The sequence below is a fragment of the Carettochelys insculpta genome, chromosome 1 (genome assembly GCF_033958435.1).
Source record: "Carettochelys insculpta isolate YL-2023 chromosome 1, ASM3395843v1, whole genome shotgun sequence".
Taxonomy (NCBI): domain Eukaryota; kingdom Metazoa; phylum Chordata; order Testudines; family Carettochelyidae; genus Carettochelys; species Carettochelys insculpta.
Window position 1 is genome coordinate 160189899 of NC_134137.1, and position 21215 is coordinate 160211113.

General features: G+C 39.5%; 1 protein-coding gene across 1 annotated transcript in view; it reads left to right on the forward strand.

Annotated features, from left to right (window-relative positions):
* The first annotated feature begins 1730 nt into the window (after positions 1-1730).
* Positions 1731-21215, forward strand: part of IL1RAPL1 (interleukin 1 receptor accessory protein like 1) — a 588383-nt gene continuing 568898 nt past the window's right edge. Inside the window, exons 1-2 of the mRNA XM_074988202.1 lie at positions 1731-1758; positions 3915-4194. Coding sequence (XP_074844303.1) covers positions 1731-1758; positions 3915-4194 — 308 coding nt within the window. The remainder of the gene's footprint in view (positions 1759-3914; positions 4195-21215) is intronic.

Sequence of the window (21215 nt, forward strand, 5' to 3'; positions counted from 1 at the left end):
GAGCTATACAGGACTACATCAAATAAATAAATCATCACCTATATTCATTATTGCACTGTCCAGTAAAACAAGGCAAGAAAGAGAACAATGGATGTACCAGTAATATCACCCATGTACTAAGATGCCTATTTTTGGTTTTCAGTAAATGTCCCTTTGAATGTAGCACACAATTTAAGTATATGCTGGTAGCATTATATGTAATACCCAAGAGGCAGTGATCCGATTTCAAAATGGCCTTGGTAAATGGGTTGGTAAACTCACCAATTAATCTTAGCATGTAAAGATAAAAAGAGCTCAAAGGTTTTTTGTTTTTGTTTGTTTGTTTGTTTGTTTGTTTGTTTGTTTGTTTGTAGAAAGAATGATAATTATCATTAGAATTATCCCATTTTATAGATAGGAATATTAGATTCTACTCCTGTCACTGGACAATTCTCTTAACCTACTGTGCCTCAGTTCCCTATCAGCCCCATGCACTTTCCCATGGATAATATTCCTTCTCATCCTAGTTTTTATTTGAAGCTGTCGGATTTGAATTAGACTTAGTTAATGAAGACATTTTGTGAGCAGCTGTTAATCGATTTTGGTAAACTGGAAGACATTCCCCATTCTGTTTTCAGACCTAATTCAAATCCAAAATATATAAGAGTGAGTGCTTGATTCTGATATTTCAACTGTAAATTTCCACTGAAATTCCAAGGACTTAGTGTCATGTTTTGTCCACCTCAACTGACAAAGTAGAATTTGTCTATCACTCCACGCTTGGTAATATTTTTTTTAAAGTCAAACCTATAGTTGCTTTCTAGACTGATAGCTGGAATTATATATTTTCCTCTGTCATCTTTTTAGGCTAACCTTTCAGAGCTTGAGATAAGGGATTGGCCTTACACTGTACCATACCAAGCTCTATCAGACCAGTGAGGGAAACGAGTCTCAAAGCTGGGAGTTCTGTCTCCAACAGCCAGGTGTTCAAATCTAGACACAGTCAAAAGAAGCATCAAAGCTAATCCCAGTTGTTATGCCAGAGATAAAGAACTATTTTTTTCAAGTAGCCAGAACGCAAGCCCCATAAATCTTACGATCAACACTGAAAAGATGAATCAAAACCTGATACCAATAAAAAGCTAGTACGCAGTTCAGAAAATTGGTGTAACATGCTCCTTTCACGGTGCATTCAGTAACTTCTGTTATTTCAGACATCATAGAAAAACTACTCAATAAAATTTGCAGTTATAGTACAGTGCAAGTAATAAGTACTTAAATAATATTTGTGCTTTATGGCAAACAGTGATGGAACTAAATATAGAAAAAACTGTCTGCATCAAATCTGTTCAGGTTTTGTGTTTGTTGTCATAGAAATATCATCCATTTTACATATACAGCAATAATTTCACTGAGCTTCACTGAGAATATTTTTATAGCCAATTTATGTTAACATTCCTTTAATACTATGTTATTTGAATTTTAAAAGCATTAATTCATGTGATATCATAGAAAAGTTAACTCTTTTTGTACATGTGCATATAATGCTTTCCTTTCAATGCAAAAGCTTATTAAACTAGATTGCAAGTGACATAAGTAAAGGAATTGTCCTGGTATTTTTTTCCTTGGGGAATTCTAAACTGAAGTAAGTCAAGGTTAAGTGTTCTGCACGGCCGCTCTTCCATTCAGCACAAACAAAACTATCATAGAGGAGTAGCTTTTCTTCCACAGTATGTTTCCATGGATTCACCATGTTCAAGGGCATGGACATCACTAAAAGTAAAGGTCATGAGGCAGAAACCAAGGCTAATGAAGTGGCATTATAAACCAAAGCCATATAAACTAAAGTAAATAGTAAAAGTCAAAATTACAATCTGATAACAAACTAGCACAAAGTTGTTTCCTAGTAATTTATATGATGGAGTTAACATTCCTTAAAGAGGCATTTTAATTTAATGATTATTTCTGGGTTTGCAAGCCAACAGTTTAATGGGGGTCAGATTATGGGGCTCAGAATTGTACATATGGGAACTATCAGAAATGGAAAGTAACTCTAAAATCAGTAGATGTGAATGCTCAACCCCAGTGGAAAGCTAGGCATATGTCCCCGCTAAATTATATAAAGCATCCCATTTCCATTCCTATCCCTGCAGATTTACAAGATAAGGATTTTCTTAAAAGTACTTATGTATCAGAAAATTATTTCTTCTGCAATCTGAATCTTGCCTGATTTAAACCTCTGGCAGGGGTGATATTTTGTGGGGGGAACAGGAAGGTCACTTTAGGTTGTTTGAAAATGTAACTCCCTCTGGCCTCCCCTAAAATTAAATCAGCAACCTAAATAATCAATGAACAATGTACAGTATTTTACTATATGAATGACCATTCTTCATATATCTTAATTCTAATATATTACTGTCCTGTGCTCTTTTGACAATATTGGGCAACAGTCATGCTACAGTAGCTAACTTTTTATATGTTATTGTCATTATAACCTTTGACTATATGTAATATGAAATCTTATAAACCTATAAAGTATGTATATTACTAATTTGTGGAGTCTGAATAATGGAATTATTTTTAAAAAGGTTTTCTCATAAATTAAAAGTCAATCCCTTTTTGTAACAGTTGGGTTTTTGAGTAAGAATTATTTGAAAGTTACTGCTTGCCTTAAATTTTGGATTTTTTTATTGAAATGCTATTTTTAAAGATTATCTTAAAGTCAACATTATCCATGAGACTAAAAAGAAATCCAAAGAAACTCTTTATCGATTATGGCTAAGTGATAGATGATGTCCTGAACAGTTACTTTGTTCATCTATATTGTAGTTATGATTTGGGTAGCATTAACCTTGAGTGAGAGATTTGTCTGTGCTCAGCATTTTATGAAAACTGTAGTATTGAAATATAGGTTGCAGGAAGAGTAAAATACCAAATACTTATGTCGTATTATCACATCATTTTGTATCATTGAAAGATCAGGTATTCCTAGTAACAGCTTATCTAACTTGTTATTTCATTTATCAGATGAGGATATCTTGAAAAGTTTTTTCCTAATCCAGGCTGAACCTCTCTAATCAGGCACTCTGTCAAGCAGCAACATTTGTATCACTCTGGCATGATTTTAGTTAGCCAGATGGCCACTTAACATGGTATGTCCAAGTTTCCCTTTGTCCCATAAAGTTTGTTTCCAGCTTCCAATCCAAGCCATCAGTCTTCTGTGCTGTTATTTAACTGTAATTTACTCCAAAAGTCTTGTAAGAGCATACTAAGCAGTGGGAGTGTTGATAATGCTGCCAGACAACATTGACCTCCCACGGTCCGGCAAGTTCTCTTGTTCTACATTGATCACGTCCCGAGGGTACAAGAATAGAGAGTTTCAATCTATTCTCTGTCCTGCTGTATAATAACTGTTACTGTTATTAACTTTTTTTTTCTCTAAGAACTAACTTAATCATTTCCTTTCTTCAATTCAGGCCACTGGTTAACACCATCTGAAAATAATTCCCTTCTTTCATTTATATTGTTACCTTGAAGAGTTTGATTACTGCAATTCACTGATTAGAATACCTGTTACACCAATTTGATTCCAATATTTAAAAATAATTTAAATCTATACAGTGGAGAAAATTCATAATTGCATATGTATCATAGGAATTGCCAAGATTTATCATAAATTTCTCTGATAACTCTTTACTACACAGAAGGAAAACGGTGTTAATATAAAAAAAAACAAACACAGCATGTCTCACCTGGTACTTAAAAATTAATAGTCCTGCTAGATGTTCAATGGAAATGGCATAAGATAGTGCTTTTACATAGTAACATTTGCTTTGTAACTTTAAACTGCTGCTTTGATATTAGCCTGCCACTGTGTTTAATTCACTGAAGCCTCTTTTTATATGTACAATATTTCTCTTTTTCTTTTCTTTTAGCTGATGGATGCACTGACTGGTCTGTGGATTACAAGAAGTATCAAGTTCTAGTGGGAGAGCCTGTTCGTATAAAATGTGCATTATTTTATGGCTATATCAGAGCAAATTACTCTCTAGCACAAAGTGCTGGCCTTAGTTTGATGTGGTACAAAAGCTCTGGACCTGGAGATTTTGAGGAACCTATAGCTTTTGATGGAACTAGAATGAGTAAAGAAGAGGATTCTATTTGGTTTCGGCCAACAGTGGTGCAAGACAGTGGTCTTTACGCATGTGTCATCAGGTACTTAATTTTAATTTATTATGTTTGAATAAAGTTAAACATGGGAGAATTATTGCTCAGTATCAAAGCTTTATGCAATCATCCACAGCATATAATGTTTTGGTGATTTTTGCCTGTCTCCTAATGATGAATGTTTCATGAATACCTTAGGTTTCTCTTGAAAGTATTCAATATTCAAATTTATTTGCTATATAATTTTAGTTTGTAGATTTATATTAGTTTTTACGGGACATGTAAGCTGTATTATAGTTCCCTGATTGGGAACTTCTGAGAACAAGGTTTCTAGTGTGATTGTTTAGGTTTCCAAATTCAGAGTTTATTTTTTTAATAAATTTTCTCTGTTATTACCTTTATACAGACTGATTTTTGCAGAATGTTTTGCCAGTAACCAATTCACTGGAACATTTTGATAAAGTCATTAAAACGGTGTTAAAATGCAATAAAAGCAAACTTGCCAAAATCTGAAACATTCTCTTGCTCTCACTGACCCCATCCTGCCTTGGCAGTTTAGGATGCTAAATACAACCTAAAGGTGCTCAGCACCATGTGGTATCAAACAAGATTATCACAAAATCAGACGTAGTTCTATTTTTTATTTTAGAGATGAATGCTCTACTTCTATCTGAATCTCTGATGGGTCATACAAATTTATTGTTTCCAGCTCACAAAATAATAGAGACCATCTGGGCACCCACTTATCTTTTCAAATTACTTGACAACAGAGATTTAATTTTATAGATAAACTAAAATGAGGCAAATAAACTGCTTGCAGAAGAGAAACACAGTTTATTTTGTGAGTGTATTGTAGCATTTGGTTATTTTCCCTTACAGAGAGTGAGTGAGTGAGCACCGATTGCCCTGCATCTTATATGCAACTGTGAAAAGATGATTTAGTTACCTGTGTGCGAGAGAAACAAGAAATTTATAAACACTGGGCAATTAGGAAATCGATAACATGATAAATGTGTTTGGGTGGCCTGAAGAGAATGAACTGTTTGCTACCAGCTCGGAGGATGTAGGATTGTTTGTTTGGTTTGGTTTTGGCTCATAGCATATGGTTTTTTGAAATGTTCACTTTGCACATTCTGTTCCTCCATGCCCACATAGCCTCTCTGTCTCACACCCTATCTTCCTAGAGGTTATCAGCATTTATTCTCTTCTATATTTATTTCCCTTTTAAAAACAAACCCAGCAAAAAAATAAACCGATTCCCTCTCTTAAGGTTGATACTTACTTCAGCTGCTATCAATTCAGTTTCGGATAAACATTTATTTTCATGTATGCAGTTGTCACAATTAGTGCACAGTAGTACCTGAGATACTATCATTACATCTCAACATAACTTCACATAACCCATAGATAGATAGATAATCATAGTTAAATGCACTGCTTGTATCATAAGGAACTGTATGTGATAAACATTACACCTCTGGAAAACTATTATTTGTGTACCCTAGTAGCCTGCCTTAATGAATCCTTTGAAACAGATTTTGTTAATGATAGTTAAAGTCACATATCTTGCTTGAGATGAAATGTTACTCTTGAAACACCCCCAAACTCAGCTAGATATGAACAGGAGTTCTGTGTATATGGGTACAGGGCAGATAATATGGGTCCTTGGGCTGAATCTTCCAAACTGTTACTGTCACATACAGTAAACCCCTGAAATATGTGGCTTCAAGTTGCACATAACTCGCTTTAACATGATTAAGTACAACTTCAAGCTCCTCTGTGTCTGTCAGCCTGCCTAGCTGCTTGCAGCTGTGGGCAGCTAAGCAGGGTAAAAGCCCCTTCTCCCTCCCTTCCCCCAGTGGTGCCGCTGTCAGGCTGATAGCCATGCAGCTGGGGGAAGGCAGGGAGAAGCAGCCAGGAAACTGATCAGCGCTAGTGGGCTGGCCAGTTTCCCAGGTCCTGCAAGCAGCAGGGAGCTGGGAACCAAGCAGCAGCCTCGTTCCTGGCTCCCCACCCCAACTTGCGCAAAAAATTTGAGTTATACAGGGGTTTGCAGGAATGTGACCCCCGTGTAACTCAGATTTTTACTGCATTAAACCTAGTACCATTATAAACAATGGGCCTACTTGTTATAATGTATTCTACACCTATTAGTAAGAGTTTATAAGGTTGGGCCTCAAAAGTGAATATATACGGGGCATCAGTGACCTTATTAGAGAATTTAAAGTGGGGGAAAACAATAAAACACAACACACTGTTTACCCAGGGAAACATCTTTATGGTTCATATTTCCCTCTCCTATTCTGAATTCTCACATTGTGAACTAATGGTCTGAACAATACAAGTTTATGAAAAATGTCTGAGATTTTGAGGTGAATCAGTGCAGAAGAATCCACAGCTATTACTGCTGAAATAGCTAACAAACACTGTGACAGATCTGTTATGACCATTATCTCAGAAATTACTAGAACATTCTGAGCAACTGGAAGGTAGAGTGAACCGTAGAAGCCATACAGGTATATGTAGGCTTGTATATAATGTGGTAATGAACTTTTTTTCTTTTGTTTGTTTGTTTGTGTGTGAGGATTCTTTGTTCTTATTCAAAAGTCCTCCAAAACAATTCCACAATGAGGCCAAGCTTATTTTAGGGTCCAATACTGAGCAGCTCAGTAGGGACATGTCTCCACAAAGCCCTGCTGCCATGCTGCTGCCAGGATCATGATGCAAATGAGGGCTCCCGAAAATACAAACTGATGCTGTTTTGCATATTTACATGGCTAATTTGCATAGTCCTGTGAGATCGCACTACTGGCAGAGGCTGCTGCTGGCAGAAAACTAGCCATGCAGATGTGGTTCTATCGGTGAAAATCACCTTTGTCAGCAGCCCCTTATCCCTGGAAAAAATGTCTAGCCTAGCATTCTCTGATCCAGCAACATCCATGGTCCACTTGTCATGTGTGTGGCCAACTTTCCCATAATCCTGTAACTTTATTTATAGCTACCAGCCTTGGTTCTCAGTGTTCTGTGCTGTTGTTTAGTACTAATTTATCCATAAATATCTCATAAGAGCCTACTAAGCAGTGGAAGTTTTGGTAATGTTGCTAGACAGTATTGACCCCCCCCCGTTGTTCAGCAAATTCTGTGGTTTGGCACCAGTCAGGTCCCAAGGGTGCCAGACTAGAGAGGTTCAATCTGTAGCATGTAAATAAGAAGGCAACTTGTCCTCTCTCTCCATCATTTTCTTGCTTTTGCCGTACTTGAATCCCATAAAAGGTGTTAGACCCCTACTCCAAATTGAACATCAACATTAGTCCAAAGAGTTTCTCTGTCCCCACACACATTATTTCTCTGTCAGTCGTGGCCTTCTACAACAGGGTTGAGCAAACTTTTTTGTGTTGGGTCCCTCTTTTTGTCCCTGAAATTAGCAGCCCTTCCCCCCACCAGTGGCCCGTGGGCAGAGGAAGTGACTTGCTGCACTCCCATGATAGCTGTGGGGGTAGGAGGAGGCAGCAGAAGTTGGAGAAGACAGCGGAGACTGTGAGGGAGGAGGCTGATTGAGCTGCCTCCCCTTCTGAAATTTCATGCCTCCCCCTTTGTGCACTCCTGTGCTGGGAAACTGTGAGCATTATGTTAAGCAGGGCTCACGCTGTAGGCAACTTGCCCAGGAGATGCAGCACCCTATCTAGCAGAAGCATAGGGCAAACACCTGCTCCTGCCTTTCATAGGGAAGGGGCTTGATTGGGGTCCTTCACACACTCCCCCAAGTACAACTTGGGCTCGCCCTCTGGCACAGCTGCCTGCTGCCTTAGCTTCTACACATCCATTCCACGCTCCACCCCCACCCATGCCCAGCACTTGCACCTGCACCCCCCAGTATCTCCTTGCAGAGCATCCAGAGAAGTTGAGGCAAAACTGGCTGCAAAGTTCAAGGATGGGGGGGTGGGGGAGGGTGGAGGTGCAGCATCCTGGGTGGTGCAAGGCAGGAGTGGAGTAGCGCATCTTGCTACCCAGAGCTCTCTCTCCTCCCTTACTGCATCCAGTGTGGGTTGCGAGCTGCTCAGCAGCAGCCTTCTGGTGCCTGGCTTCCCTGGGAAGTGTGGCATGGCTGCAGCCATGAGCTTGTGGTGAACATGGGGCAGCTACTTCAGCTGCTCGCACACAGCTGTCTCTGCTTGCCTGCAGCTGTGCCATGAGGAGGGGGTGGGGGTGGACAGGTAGGAGGGGTGGAGGGCAGAGGTGGCTGGGAGAGCCATTGGAGGCCATGGGGGGAGGCAGGATGATCACTCTGTGCCCCGCTTTTGAAATTTCATGCCCCCCAAGGGGGTGTGCCCCTCACTTTTTGTATGCCTGTTCTGCACAGTTCAATGATTTACCGGGGAATAAAGTCTTACCAAAGAGCAGAAGAGAAGCAAAATTCCTGGGGAGAAAATGACAGTGTCTCTGGAAATGACTTTTTTCATGTCCTCTGGAAGAAAAATGCCTCTTGTTAAAAGCAACAGAAGTAGAGAATAGAAACTGATGGTTGACAAGTCCCTGGGCCACACAGGCGCTAACAGAATAAGTACTGAGGTGAGCTTTAAAAAAAACTGCATACTGCTTCCCTGCAAACCCAGTCACAGGAAGATAGGGAGGAGTGGTTCAGCTTTTGCCCTGCCCCTTGCAACTGCTGTCTTCTCCCCTCTGCTGGTATCCTACCTCAGTTATATGTCCTTGATCGTCATCTAAACAGTAAAGAAAACTTCTCAGCTTGCTAAGGGAAAAAAGCAGCTGGGAGACTGAATTGTCAGTGCATAGATGATATGGAGAAAAGTGAAATATGAGGCTAAGGTTGCAAGAAGGAGCTCTGTCAACTGCAGTCATTTTAGGAAGAGTTTGCCTGACAAAACTTCTGTTGACAGAGTGCGGTCACACACAAAAGCCAATCGGAAGAGCTCTCAGTTCTGTCGACAAAATAGCCAGGCTGCCCGGTTGCTTTTTCAACAAACCAGGCACCCTGAAGCATGGCAGACAGGGCTGTCCATTGTTGTGGATGCGCTCTCTGTCGAGAGAAGGCCTCCTGCCCCAGCGTGGCCATACAACTTCTCTGTTGACAGAATCTGTTGACAGCAGTGTTATGCCTCAAAGCTTAGAGACAGAACGCTGCTGTCAAAAGTGCTGTGATTTGTCCAGACACGGTCAAAGAATGCATTTTGTGTTTGCACACTCCATGAGATTTGAAGACAAAACCCCAGTTTTGCTGGCAAAACTTGCTAGTGTAACTGTAGCCTAAGTGTTTAGATGAATGGTTTGGGCAGCCTCATAAAAGTGTGTGCAAGCAGAAGTGAAGTAATCTCATTCCAAGTGGAGAGGCCTCTTTCCCTTTGTTGAGGGCAGTTCTTGGTCAGTTTTAGTATGTAGGGGGAATTGAATGTGCATTTCAGGAGCCAAAGTTTGGCAGTTGTGAGCATGCACACAATCAAATACACATCCGCTTCACTCCGTTTTCCCATGCTTGCAACATCAACCCTCTCCAACTTCCCATGCAAGCCCTCACCTATGTCCTTCAGTAAATTCTACCCGCCATAAGAAACAGGCACAGCAACGTTAAAGTTTTGTAATATCTTTGGCTATATTCAATTAATCTGCTTTACACATGCAAGCTATAAATACCTTCCAGATAATGTTTTGTGGAAGCAAGTCTGGGAGGTCACCAGATTGAATCAGAAGTGCAGGAGGGCGTTTGCTGTCTACGTGGCTATCTTCCTTAATCACTACATCACCAATAGCATTGAGAAGACTGCTAGACCCATATAGTAACGACACATACCACCCATTATTTTGTAGCAGCCTTAGAGATCTAAAAAAACAAACAAATTTCATTTTACATATAAAGGTATGCGCATGTGCTGTGACCTGTATTCTGTGGTGTAACCTTTACAGAGCTGAAAGCTGTAGAAAATAAAGGCTTACGGTGGCTAGTCTATCAAACTGTTATCTATTGTGTTTGCCAGGCTTTACTACTGTTCAATGAATATATTTCTAAAGATTTTTTAAAAGCCTTACTTCTTCTGTTCCACAATCATGTTTGTCTCTCAAACTGATGAACTTTTTTTCATGTTATTGCATGGTGACTCATCAGCTGCTATGAAAAAAAATCTTTTGTGTATACAGACAATAACTTTATACATTGTTATTATGCTGTGTAGGTACTTGTAAGACTTTGTGCTTGAATTACAACCCTGTGATAGCAATCATTGCTTAGAATTCTCTGTTCCAACTCTCCCTCCATCTTTGTTCAACAAGAAGTTACTATGATTGGCATTTACATTATTTTCCTTGTTGTCTGGCTCTACCAGAACGCACACCAGAGACACTAGGTATGGCTTAAATAGGCCACAACATTATTATTAGATGTGTGGGAGTACCCAGAAGATGACAGAGTGTACTGCATAAAACTTCATAATCAGGGCACTTCCATCAGCCTCCTGCACAAATGAGGATGAAGGTGGGCTGTAAGGAAAGGCAGGGGATTGTCATAAGCCCTGAACTTCTACCTATTTCCCTTGACATGTATCTTCTTTACATTTTTCACCAAACCATTCATGTCATCATCTTTTCCCCTTCCTTCAAAGTACCTCCACTGACCATATGCCATAAGGACACACCAGCCATTAGCTTGTCTGCCTCCTCCTCATACTTAGCCAGGCTCCCAGACATTGATACCTGCTTCCTTTAATATCATCCATAACTGTGTTTTCACTCAGTCCTGAGAGCTGAATGTCATTCTCCTTGTCTCCTGGCCCATATCCTATGTCAGTATGAAAAATTACCATCCTCCCTTGCAACTCCCAAGAATGTCCCTATTTCTGTACCTCCTACTCTTTTCTCCCCTAGGAGGGGATGTCTCACAGATCCTTGCCACGCCCTGCAATAAAGTGAGTTAACTACACAGTTCTTACTCCTGGGAAAAGTTCCAGGATCTACCTTAACGTTGAGCACTAAGGATACTTCTTTTACACATTCTTACACCATTTTCTCCAAGGTGCACTATATGTGGTGCCTACAGATGTGTCCCCACAGTGTATAGAAGTGGTATCAGATTGTCCTGTAATATGTCCCTTGTTCTGTGCCAGCACTCTGCTGAGTCATCACTGAGCCCCAGATGTGAATCCTCAGTAAACAAATTGTGCTGAAAAGACCACACTACCATCTGCCTGGCCCATCTTCCCATATATGGAATAAAAACACAACAAAAATTAAGGCTGACTCCCCACTGTGGTCTCACATACACATGTAGGATTCCAAATGTCAGTGCCAAATTGCCTGAGCTCCCACACCAGGCAATGCCACAGCTACTGCCCCCCAAGTCCTGGATGATTGGGAACCAAATTCATGACCTGCAAACCTTGGCCTCATCAGTCCCTATTTCAACACAATAACATAAATCACTTCTATTAGAGTCCCTCCATTTTGTTGTGTGGTCCTAACTGCGTGAAAGCAAGATTTCTGATCTCATTTGGTTTTTTTTGTTGTTGCCGCTGCTTACAGATAGTAAAGTCCTCAATAAGAAGACCTTTAAAGAGTCATGATTTTAGATGGGGGAGTAAAATAATAGCATATTTATGATCCATATGTTATAAAACCCCTAAGGAGCATTGTATCCATCTAGTCTCATCTTACAGGTTATCAAATTTTCCTGAATTAATTCCTGTTTGAACTATGACATATCTTTTAGAAAAATATACAGTCTTGATTTAAAAATTGTCACAGAGAGAATCCACCACAATCCTTGGTGAGGGTTTTTTCCCCCCAAATGGTTGTCTTTGCTGTTAACATTTGATCCTTATTTCCAGTCAGAATTTGTCTAGTATTCAAATTCCATCCATTGAGCAATGCACATAATTGAATTATGTAAATAAACATCTGATTTGTGTTAACCCTGACATGACATATCATATGAAAGCACTGCAGCCTTCAGGCATAGTTCTTCTTATGCACTTTAATATAGGAGCTGATACTCTGCTGATAACATGAAGGTGCTTCTGATATTTCACAAAATTTAAAGTAATTACCATTACTATTAGTGCCTTTTTTTTTTTGTTAAAAAAGGAGCCAGTACTCAGCCAGCTCCCCGGCCTGCCTCCCACCCAGTCCCACAGCTGGGTCTGTTGATGTGCCAGTACTCAGTGCCACCATGTACCAACACAAATAAAGAAAGCACTGATTACTGTATAGCTACACTTTTCAGCTCTGCAGCACATAACTACAGTTGAAATTTTATTTGTTTGTAGAAAGACTAGACTATGGGAATTCTATAATAAAGTTGTTCAAAGAAATAACGTAACTTCTCTGTCAATTATGAAAATTTACTTTACTTGTGCTCCAAAGAGGGGTGTTTTAAATAAAGAAATATATTGACTTTTTCAACATTTTGCTTTTAAAAACTGATCCAAAAAGTATAAATGAAAATCAATAGAATATGTATTAGCCTCTTATTTCATTTTTGCTCTAGCCACGATATGAACAACCAATTGAGATTACCATCAATTTATAAAAAAAGGCAATCCCATTTTTTTCCCCTCATTCCATCTCTTCACTGTTTATTTCTCTACTGAGATCAAAACCCCACAACAATATGTCCCAGAGCCTGGGTCAGCTGGCTTGAATTCACCAGTCTTGTTTCAGGGCTCAAACTAGCAGTGTAAACTTCAGGATCCAGTTTGAACCCCAACTGTGAGACTGCCTACATCCCCACCCCTCAGGGGTCTCTGAGCCCCAAAATCCAAATTTCAATTCTGTAGCCTTGCAGCTGGAGTCCCACTAACCTGACTGAATTAAGAAGGCCATCTATGGTAATTCCATGGGTCTTTTACTGCAGTGTACACATGCTCATCATGAGTTTATACCATGAGATTATGCAGTAGTTGGATGTGAATCTGCATATTCATTCTAAAGATGATCAGCAATGTGCAGCTCTGGTTCACTATTAATTGTTGGAAGAGGCAGTCACAAATGACACAACCAATAAATACTATTTAAACTTAACTAATTTAAATAATTACAGTCCTACGAAACACTTGCAATTACTGTGAAGAGCTCAATTATGCCTGTGATCTATGCTCTTATATTGTAAATTTGCATATGTATACACATGTGAAGTATATGTATGCATGAAGTTTAGAATATTAGTTTACTTAGCAACTTCCTTTTTAAAAAACGAAGGCAAAACTGGAATTCTCCTAAATTATCTGACTCGAGGAAAATGAGCTTTGAGAAAAATACCTAATATGGAGTGAGTCACAATGAAATCACGAGAAAGAGCAGCATGACTTTACAGATGAGATGAAAGTTAGAGGAAAAGGTGTCTGCCCAGGTTGATTAGGATATGGAGTTGGGCATCTGAAGAGTCTGCCTCACTCTGGTTGGGAAAGGACCAGAGGGAAAGGAGGTATTTCTCACGGTTACCTCTAGGAAAATTAATTCAGATCATCCAGTGGTTTCCTCTGCAATCAATGAAGCTCCTGCACACCAAAACAATTCAGGCCAACCCCAGTGCAATTAACTGAGCCACCAAACTCTGCTCCAATATGACTAATCACCAAACTCTGCTACAATTAGTTCAGGCTACTCCCAACTAATTGCACCAATACAGGCCTACCTTTCTACAGGGCTTCCTTCATGCCATAAGTAGGGGTCTTGCTGCTGCTCTGAGCCCTTGTTCTCTCCCCCTTCCTCTTGTGAGAGAGGGACCAACTACAGACATGGACTTCCAAAAGAGGAAGGGGGAAATTAGAGGTAATAGGAGGCACTTTTCGATCACAGTTCACAGCACAGGAGAAGACCTCAATAGTTGAGGGTCCTGTTCCACTTTCTCCTACCGCTGCTGTCTCCTTCCTGCTCTAGCAAAAAACAAATAATAATTCTCCTCATCTCCTGAGTCTCTACTACTGAGATAGGAGATTAACTGTGACCTGAAGGTTTACAGATTCAGTCATTCTGACACCAAACAGGCAAAGTGAATTCCAATGACGAAGATATTAAAAACGTCAAAGATAGGTTTGGAGAGAGGCAAAAAGGAGATAAATAAGCATGTATAAGTCAAAGACACAGAGATCATTTATGACTAAAGATAAAGGAGCAAAGAAAAGAAATCAAGAACAAATTATTTAAAGAACGTGTAGACAGAGGCTACATGAAATCCTGACAATTAAGTATTACATTAAAGAAGGAATCAGTATTGTCTGACTTGAAGAAACCTCCTAATATAAAATGCATTCAAACTTTGAAGCATCATAAATCAAACCACTTGAACGTTATTTGTGGCCAGAACAGGATGGAATCAAAATTCTTTTGTGGAGTCTTGAAATCTGAAGGAAAACAATTATATTAAAAATATTGTTTCCAGTCATGGTATTCGATTGCCTGAAACTGGTTTCTACAGGACAATGTTTTTAATCCTCCCCTATGATGGCACATTTTATTTTGGCAGCATATTGTATTGTTGTTTATATGCAACACACCGCAAATGAGTTGTGAACATTGTGAACAGAATTGGCAACATCAAAGTGAAGTTTTAAACTTCCAGCTATTTAATACTTTTCACTATCTTAGTCTCCAGCTCAGGGGTAAGCAACCCCTGGCACAGGCACCCAAGAGTGGCATGTAAGCCATTTTGATCAGCACAGGAGGTGGGAGCTTAGCCCCACTCCTCCCTCCCCATGCAGCCTGGAGCTTGCTGAAGGACATGCCGCCTATGGATTAACAAAAGAGCAGTTAATACTACCAATCACTACCTAAATGGTAAAGTTCTGCATCTTCATTCATTTATTAATGAAGCTGTTTAAGTAGAACTATTAGTGATTTTAAAAAGTATCACCGGCACTTGGACTGTACATAGAGATAAAAAGGTCAAATTTCAGCACTGCACCTTGATAAGTTGCTCTATCTCATTTCCTCAACTGCTCTTTCTTATCTTTTTTGCCACCTCTTTCTCAGTGGTTTTTTTCCTTCTATTTTAATAACATCTGGTTTATCCCATTTCTTCTGAGCTACTTCCCATAATCACAGACCAGTAAACATATTGAGCTGGAAGAGAAAAACAGAGTCCAGAATATAGCTCTACAAAGCAATATCCTTTAACGCTACTCATGCAAAGGCTGTGACTGCTCTGATGATGATAATAATGATAACATTTAGTACAGAAATAATACCTTTTCATCCTCAAAGTGATTACATTAGACGTTTTAACACTCCTGTGAGGTAGGTAATTAAAGTGAAGTACAGAAAGGTTTAAATGGCTTCCCTAGGCCACCAGAACAGTTTTCTGTCCTGCAATCTAGTTAAGAGACTTTACTACATTTCATACACTTTCCGGCAGTTATTTGCAAGAGTAATTTCTTCTTGGTTAAATCAAGTGTCTGACTTATAATAATAATCCACAGTGCACCTCATCACCTACAAACAAGAAGAAGGTATGATATTTGATACAAAGTTCTCACACTCCAGACAGTGGGTAGGGGAAAAATAGCAACAGATATTCAGCAGTTATATAGATATACATGTTAATGATTACTGACATTATTCTCTGTGTATATTTATATATAGTGGCAGGGACATATATATTGTGGTGAGGTGGGGCCAGGAGAGGAAAAGACTGGAGTAAAAACAGGACAGAGATGGATCTGACAATCAACATGGGAGCAGCTGAGGAGTATGCTGCCCTAAATCAATTAGGGCCAGCTGATCCCACTCAGGGCTACCTTTATAAGCCTTTCCCCCCACCCCCCGCCTCCCACACAGGCTGTGGGGTGGATGGCTAAGGAGAGTTTGGATGGTGAGTTAGAAGAGGGAAGGAGACTTAGAGGAACCCCAGAGACCACAAATGAGAAGAGGAGCCTCAGCAACCTTGGGGGGGCCTGGACTACCCCAGTCCAGGGACCTGAAGCTCAACCAGAGACTGTGGGGAACTGGTCAGCCAGAGGAGCCAAACAAAGGAGGGGAATTGCTGCCATGGCTACCACTAGCGGAAGGAGGTACCAGGGGGAATTGCCTGGGGGAAGTGGCCCAGGGAGAGGAGCTGGATGTACAGGTATACATGTATGTGTATATATATATATATAGGTGAGTGGATGGAAGGAAGGAAAAAGCATGGGAATTATATTCAAAGTACACCACATGCATGTTTCCTATCAACATTTGACAGAGATAAATCTTCAGGATGGGTTTTAATGTGGAGAGAGTTAAGGGCTTGCAGATACACCTAGAAAGGGCCTTTCATTTATAAGGGGTAATGTGTATGGAGAAAACATTTTTGGGTAATAATGTTACAAATGGGAAGATGCTGTATCATCACAAGCAGAGCGAAAAAGAGGCAGGAAGAACCTGGAACTTCATAAGTAAGGGGAGGCAGTCAGGCAGGATTCTCAAGTCAGTTACATTAAGATAAGATGTAAGTCTGGAGAGACTGAAGAGGAGCAGTAAAATGCATTGTTATAACAACCTCCTAAATTCATTGATTAAGGGAGATCATTACTGACTTTAGTTTCAGTGGGTAGTAGAATAAAAAATATTAATAATACTTAAATGAAAAATGTCAAGATTTGCAATGAACATATTTCACAATGAATTATTTGGACTGCTCTCCTTTAATTGTAAAATGGATAATTCTAAAGAATGTCTAAATTGAAATACATATGTCTGTTCCAAATTATGGTCTGCAGTTAATGTACGTAAAAATAATTAGTAATGTAATCTAGTGATTCACGGGATTGGCAACTAACTTTCTCACATGCTCCACGACACATTGAAAATCACAACTCTTCAGACATTCCATTTACAGAAAAAAAGAAAGTCAATGCCATTTCCATATTGTTATTTACCCAGTACTGCAAACTAATATATCATAATGGTTTGAGGCATCTTAGTGCAAAACTAATGTTGAATCTATCCAAGAAGTGGTTGTAGATATACTTACCTTAAGGGTCTAAAAGAAAAAGAAGCTGAAGGCAAGGCTTCCTATGCAAACTTTATTTGGCCCACTTGTGTTTCTTGATTATCATTCAGTCTTTTATTGTGTGATCCCCTACTATTTATTCCTCATTTAGCATGCAGGATGGACCATGCTCTGGAAATAAACCTAGGTAGTAGAGTAACACACACTACTTTATTTGGTGCATACAAGGGAAGATGTGTGCTGAACGAGAGCGAGGACGGCAGGAATGGAAAAGGCACAGTTTCATTATGAAGGTAGTTGAATGTTGTGAGGAATGGAACACTGTCCTTTTATCTGCCACAGAATTCCTGTAGAGCCTGGGCAAGTGACTTACTCCAAACTGTTTACAACTGGTCACTAATTAGATATTCCACGTTTTCTGAGTACCCAATTTGAAACTTTAGGGATGGATAGTCAGACTTCATTTTAAATATAAAATATTTAATATTTTAAATTTTTAGTGTGTAATGATCATAAAAATAGGATTAGGTTAGAGGTGATGTTCTCCCACATAGCAACAAATGCCACATAATATTAATTTCATTTTATTTTGTTTCTGAAAGATGTTGTCAGTCACACCTTGCATACTACATGGCAACAAGCTCTCTGAGAGATCTGAATCTGTTTGTATGGTCTCTGTTAAATATGAGTTGCATTTCTCTGGCAGCCAAAAGCTCCCAATGGACTATGTATTCATTTTGCTTTGGAGTGTGCCATGGAGCTGTTGAGAGTATGACTTTTGAAACAGAAGCTTCCTTGTATTGAATATTTCCCTGGATGCTATGTTAAGAATGTGAGGGGAAATATAAAATAAGGTTTTTTGATTACTACAATGAATGAAAGTAATACACAACAGAAGGCTATGAAACTTCTTTTTTCAAACAACTTCTTCAACCTTTCAAGTATATGGCAAATATATTTAAAGATAAGGGATATAGGTTCAGTTTGAAGATGCAGTTTCCTGAGCGATGGCATTATATACACATGGCAACTTAGAAGGAGTCTTGAAATTTCAGAGGTTAAGCTTTACTGTTTTAACTGAACAAATAGTGGTCACGTCTTTACTGCATGTGCTAATATAGGGGTGGTGTTGTCAAGGCTTTTCCCCACTCTGGGATATCAGGTACAGATGATGTGTGCCTGCAAGGGATTTTAAAATACCCTGCCATGACAGGCTTCTGTTTTAAAAACTCCCCCGCTTCACAGATTCCCTGGCCTTGGTCTGGAATTGCTGTTACCATCCAAACTGGGGGAAAAAAACCTTTGAGAATCCAGGAAGCTGTATTTGTTTTGTTTTTTTTTCTCTCCCCTCAAACTCTTTAACCCTTCCTCAGGAGAGAGCTTAAGAAAAAAAAAACCCTGTATTTTTCTTCATAGCTGGCATTGCAGTTGTAAGCCCGTGCACACAGAACACCCTGCCTTATAGGACACAGGAATGAGGTCATGGTCTTAAAAATTATTTTTATTAACAAAGAAAATATACTTGGAGAAACATGACTTGGTTGCTAGGTGTTACAGAACTAGTGAAAAAAGAGCGATTAAAACACAGAAGACTGCTCCCCTCAAGTAGGGCCACAGTCACTACTCAAAACCAAGACTCTAAGAAGGGAACAGAGGAACAGACTGAAAGAGTGAGATAGGGAGGAAGCTGAAAAAGAGAACTTATTTAATCAGGCAAGGATTAGATTCATCATTGTAGTTGTGTTTGAAAGGATATGACAAAAAGGGCCTTTGTGTATGTAATACCAGTCTGTTGCCTGATGGAAGATGGATTTAAGAAATGCCCCTTGTAGCTTCCTTTCAGGATAAAGATATTATCTTCCTTCCGTTAGTGCTACTTGTATGTTGTCTTCAGGGCAGGACAACATCCTCCCCTTTTGCCTTCCTCTTCTGACATCCACATAGCAAGTTGTAGCTACTGTCAAGCCTTCCAATCCCTACTGTGCATGCAAAAATCACCAACCTTCTCATCTGGCTTCCACTATCAGCATCTGTGTGCCCTGCTGGGTGGGTATATGGCATTCTGCTCTCCATCCACCCCATACCTCTTCTTGCATCAGAATGGGGCTCTAAGAGTGATTGGAGGGATGGGGAAAGACATTTTAAGCAAGATTTATTGTAAAAAAAACACTGCAAAATGTGTGTGAAGCATACATTAACACAAATTTACAAACAAGTGCCAACACAGGATAGGAGGTATGATCAATCAGTTGTGGGTTGAATTTCTAATAGTATTCTTTCTCTCACTCATACACTAGCATTTAAGCATTTAAAGGGGTAGTCTAAGCTTACCAAGATAACATATCTGAGTAAAGACCACTCTCTCCTTTGTAGAGTCATAGAATCATAGAACTGAAAGTAATCTAGAGAAGTCATCAAGTCCAGTCTGCTGCGCTCATGGCAGGTACATCCAGGCACCATTGAGATCATCCCTGGCGTGTTTGTCTAACCTGTTCTTAAAAATTTCCAGTGATGGAAATTCCAAAATATCCCTAGACAGTTTATTCCCATGATTATGCATCCTGACAGGAAGTTTTTCCTAATGTGCAAACTAAAACTCCCTGGCTTTATTTAAACCCAGTGCTTTTTGGCCTATCATCAGCTATGATGAACAGTTTTTTTTTTTCCCCTGTTCCTTGTAACAACCTTGTTGGGTTCCTGAAACCTGTTATCATATCCCCTCCCAGTCTTCCTTTTTTTTTAATTAAACACAATTATTTCAGTCTTCCTTCATAGGTCATATTATCTAGACCTTTAATCATTGCCGAATGCAGCAGAAGAATTACTTCTCATGTCCTGCTTACAACACCCCTGCTAATAATGCTTTGCTTTTTTTACAAGAATGTTACACTGTTGATTCATATTTAGCTTGTTAGCCACTATGACCTCTAGATCCCTTCCTACGGTACTCCTTCTTAGGCAGTCATTTCCTATTGTGTATGTGTGCAACTGACTGCTCTTTTCCAAGTGGAGTATTGCATTTCTCCTCATTGAATTTCATCCTGTTTATCTCAGACTATTTTTCCAGTTTATCCTGATCATTTTGTATGATCCTATTTTTCAGAGCACTTGCAACTGCAAACTGTAAGTGTGTTCCCTATGCCATTACCTAAATTGTTGATGAAGATATTAAACAGAACTGGACCCAGAAATGGTGTAATGTCAACAAAAATCAGAAGTCTCTCAGGCATACAGAACCAGGCTCTGGGCTCCATAGATTGAAGAGGCAGAATGGTACTGGAGGGAGACTGTGGCAGCTAGTTTAGCAGGTTGCTTGTTGTGACCTCCAGAGTTACTCCAGTCTTCAGGAACAATGTGGCAGAACTTCACATACAAATAAATTTCCAGTCTTTCAAATATTTAGGAAGCCTTAATCACAAATACCCTCAACTGTACCACAAATTAATATTCCTATCTCTTGTGGAGACAAACCACTTATGGGGCTTTTCTTTACTGCATGGTTAAATTGAGTTATAACTTGTGTATTGCCTTTAAATCAAGTTTCAATGTCACACACTTTGACTGTGGTGTGGCTTCTAACTGAACCTGGCTTCATTATGGGGCATAGGCTACATTTTAGGTTAACAGGAATACTCAGCTGCCTGCACAATTACCTAATGCAGGGTAAGAGCTGTTTCAGCAAGTTGCTGTTCTCACTTGAACTAGACTAGACTGAAAGGTGTTCACTTGAGCATATGTAGTATTGGGTGGGCACTTCCTTTCCCTTCTCCATTGCCTTTAAAAAACAAAGCCCAATTCCCATAGAAAAGTAGCTGGAAACCCAGTGTTCCATCTTTATGGATCTTCATTAGGGATTGCACAGGGTCAGCCAACTCATATTCAAGTCCCTAAAGGAATTAAAGAATTAATTTAATCAAATAAATGTATAAAAATTGATAAATAAACAAATAATAATCTCTTTTTACAGCATAACATAACTATTTTATAAACCCACAGACATCATGTTCACACTATGGCAGGGCAGTGCTGTTCTTTGGCCCAGACCTCTGTTCTGCCTACAGTCCCACAGTATGGGGCCTGCTTGCCCTTAACAGGGTTTAGGCTTTGGTCCTTTGGTTCAAAGAGCAGTGAGTAGGAG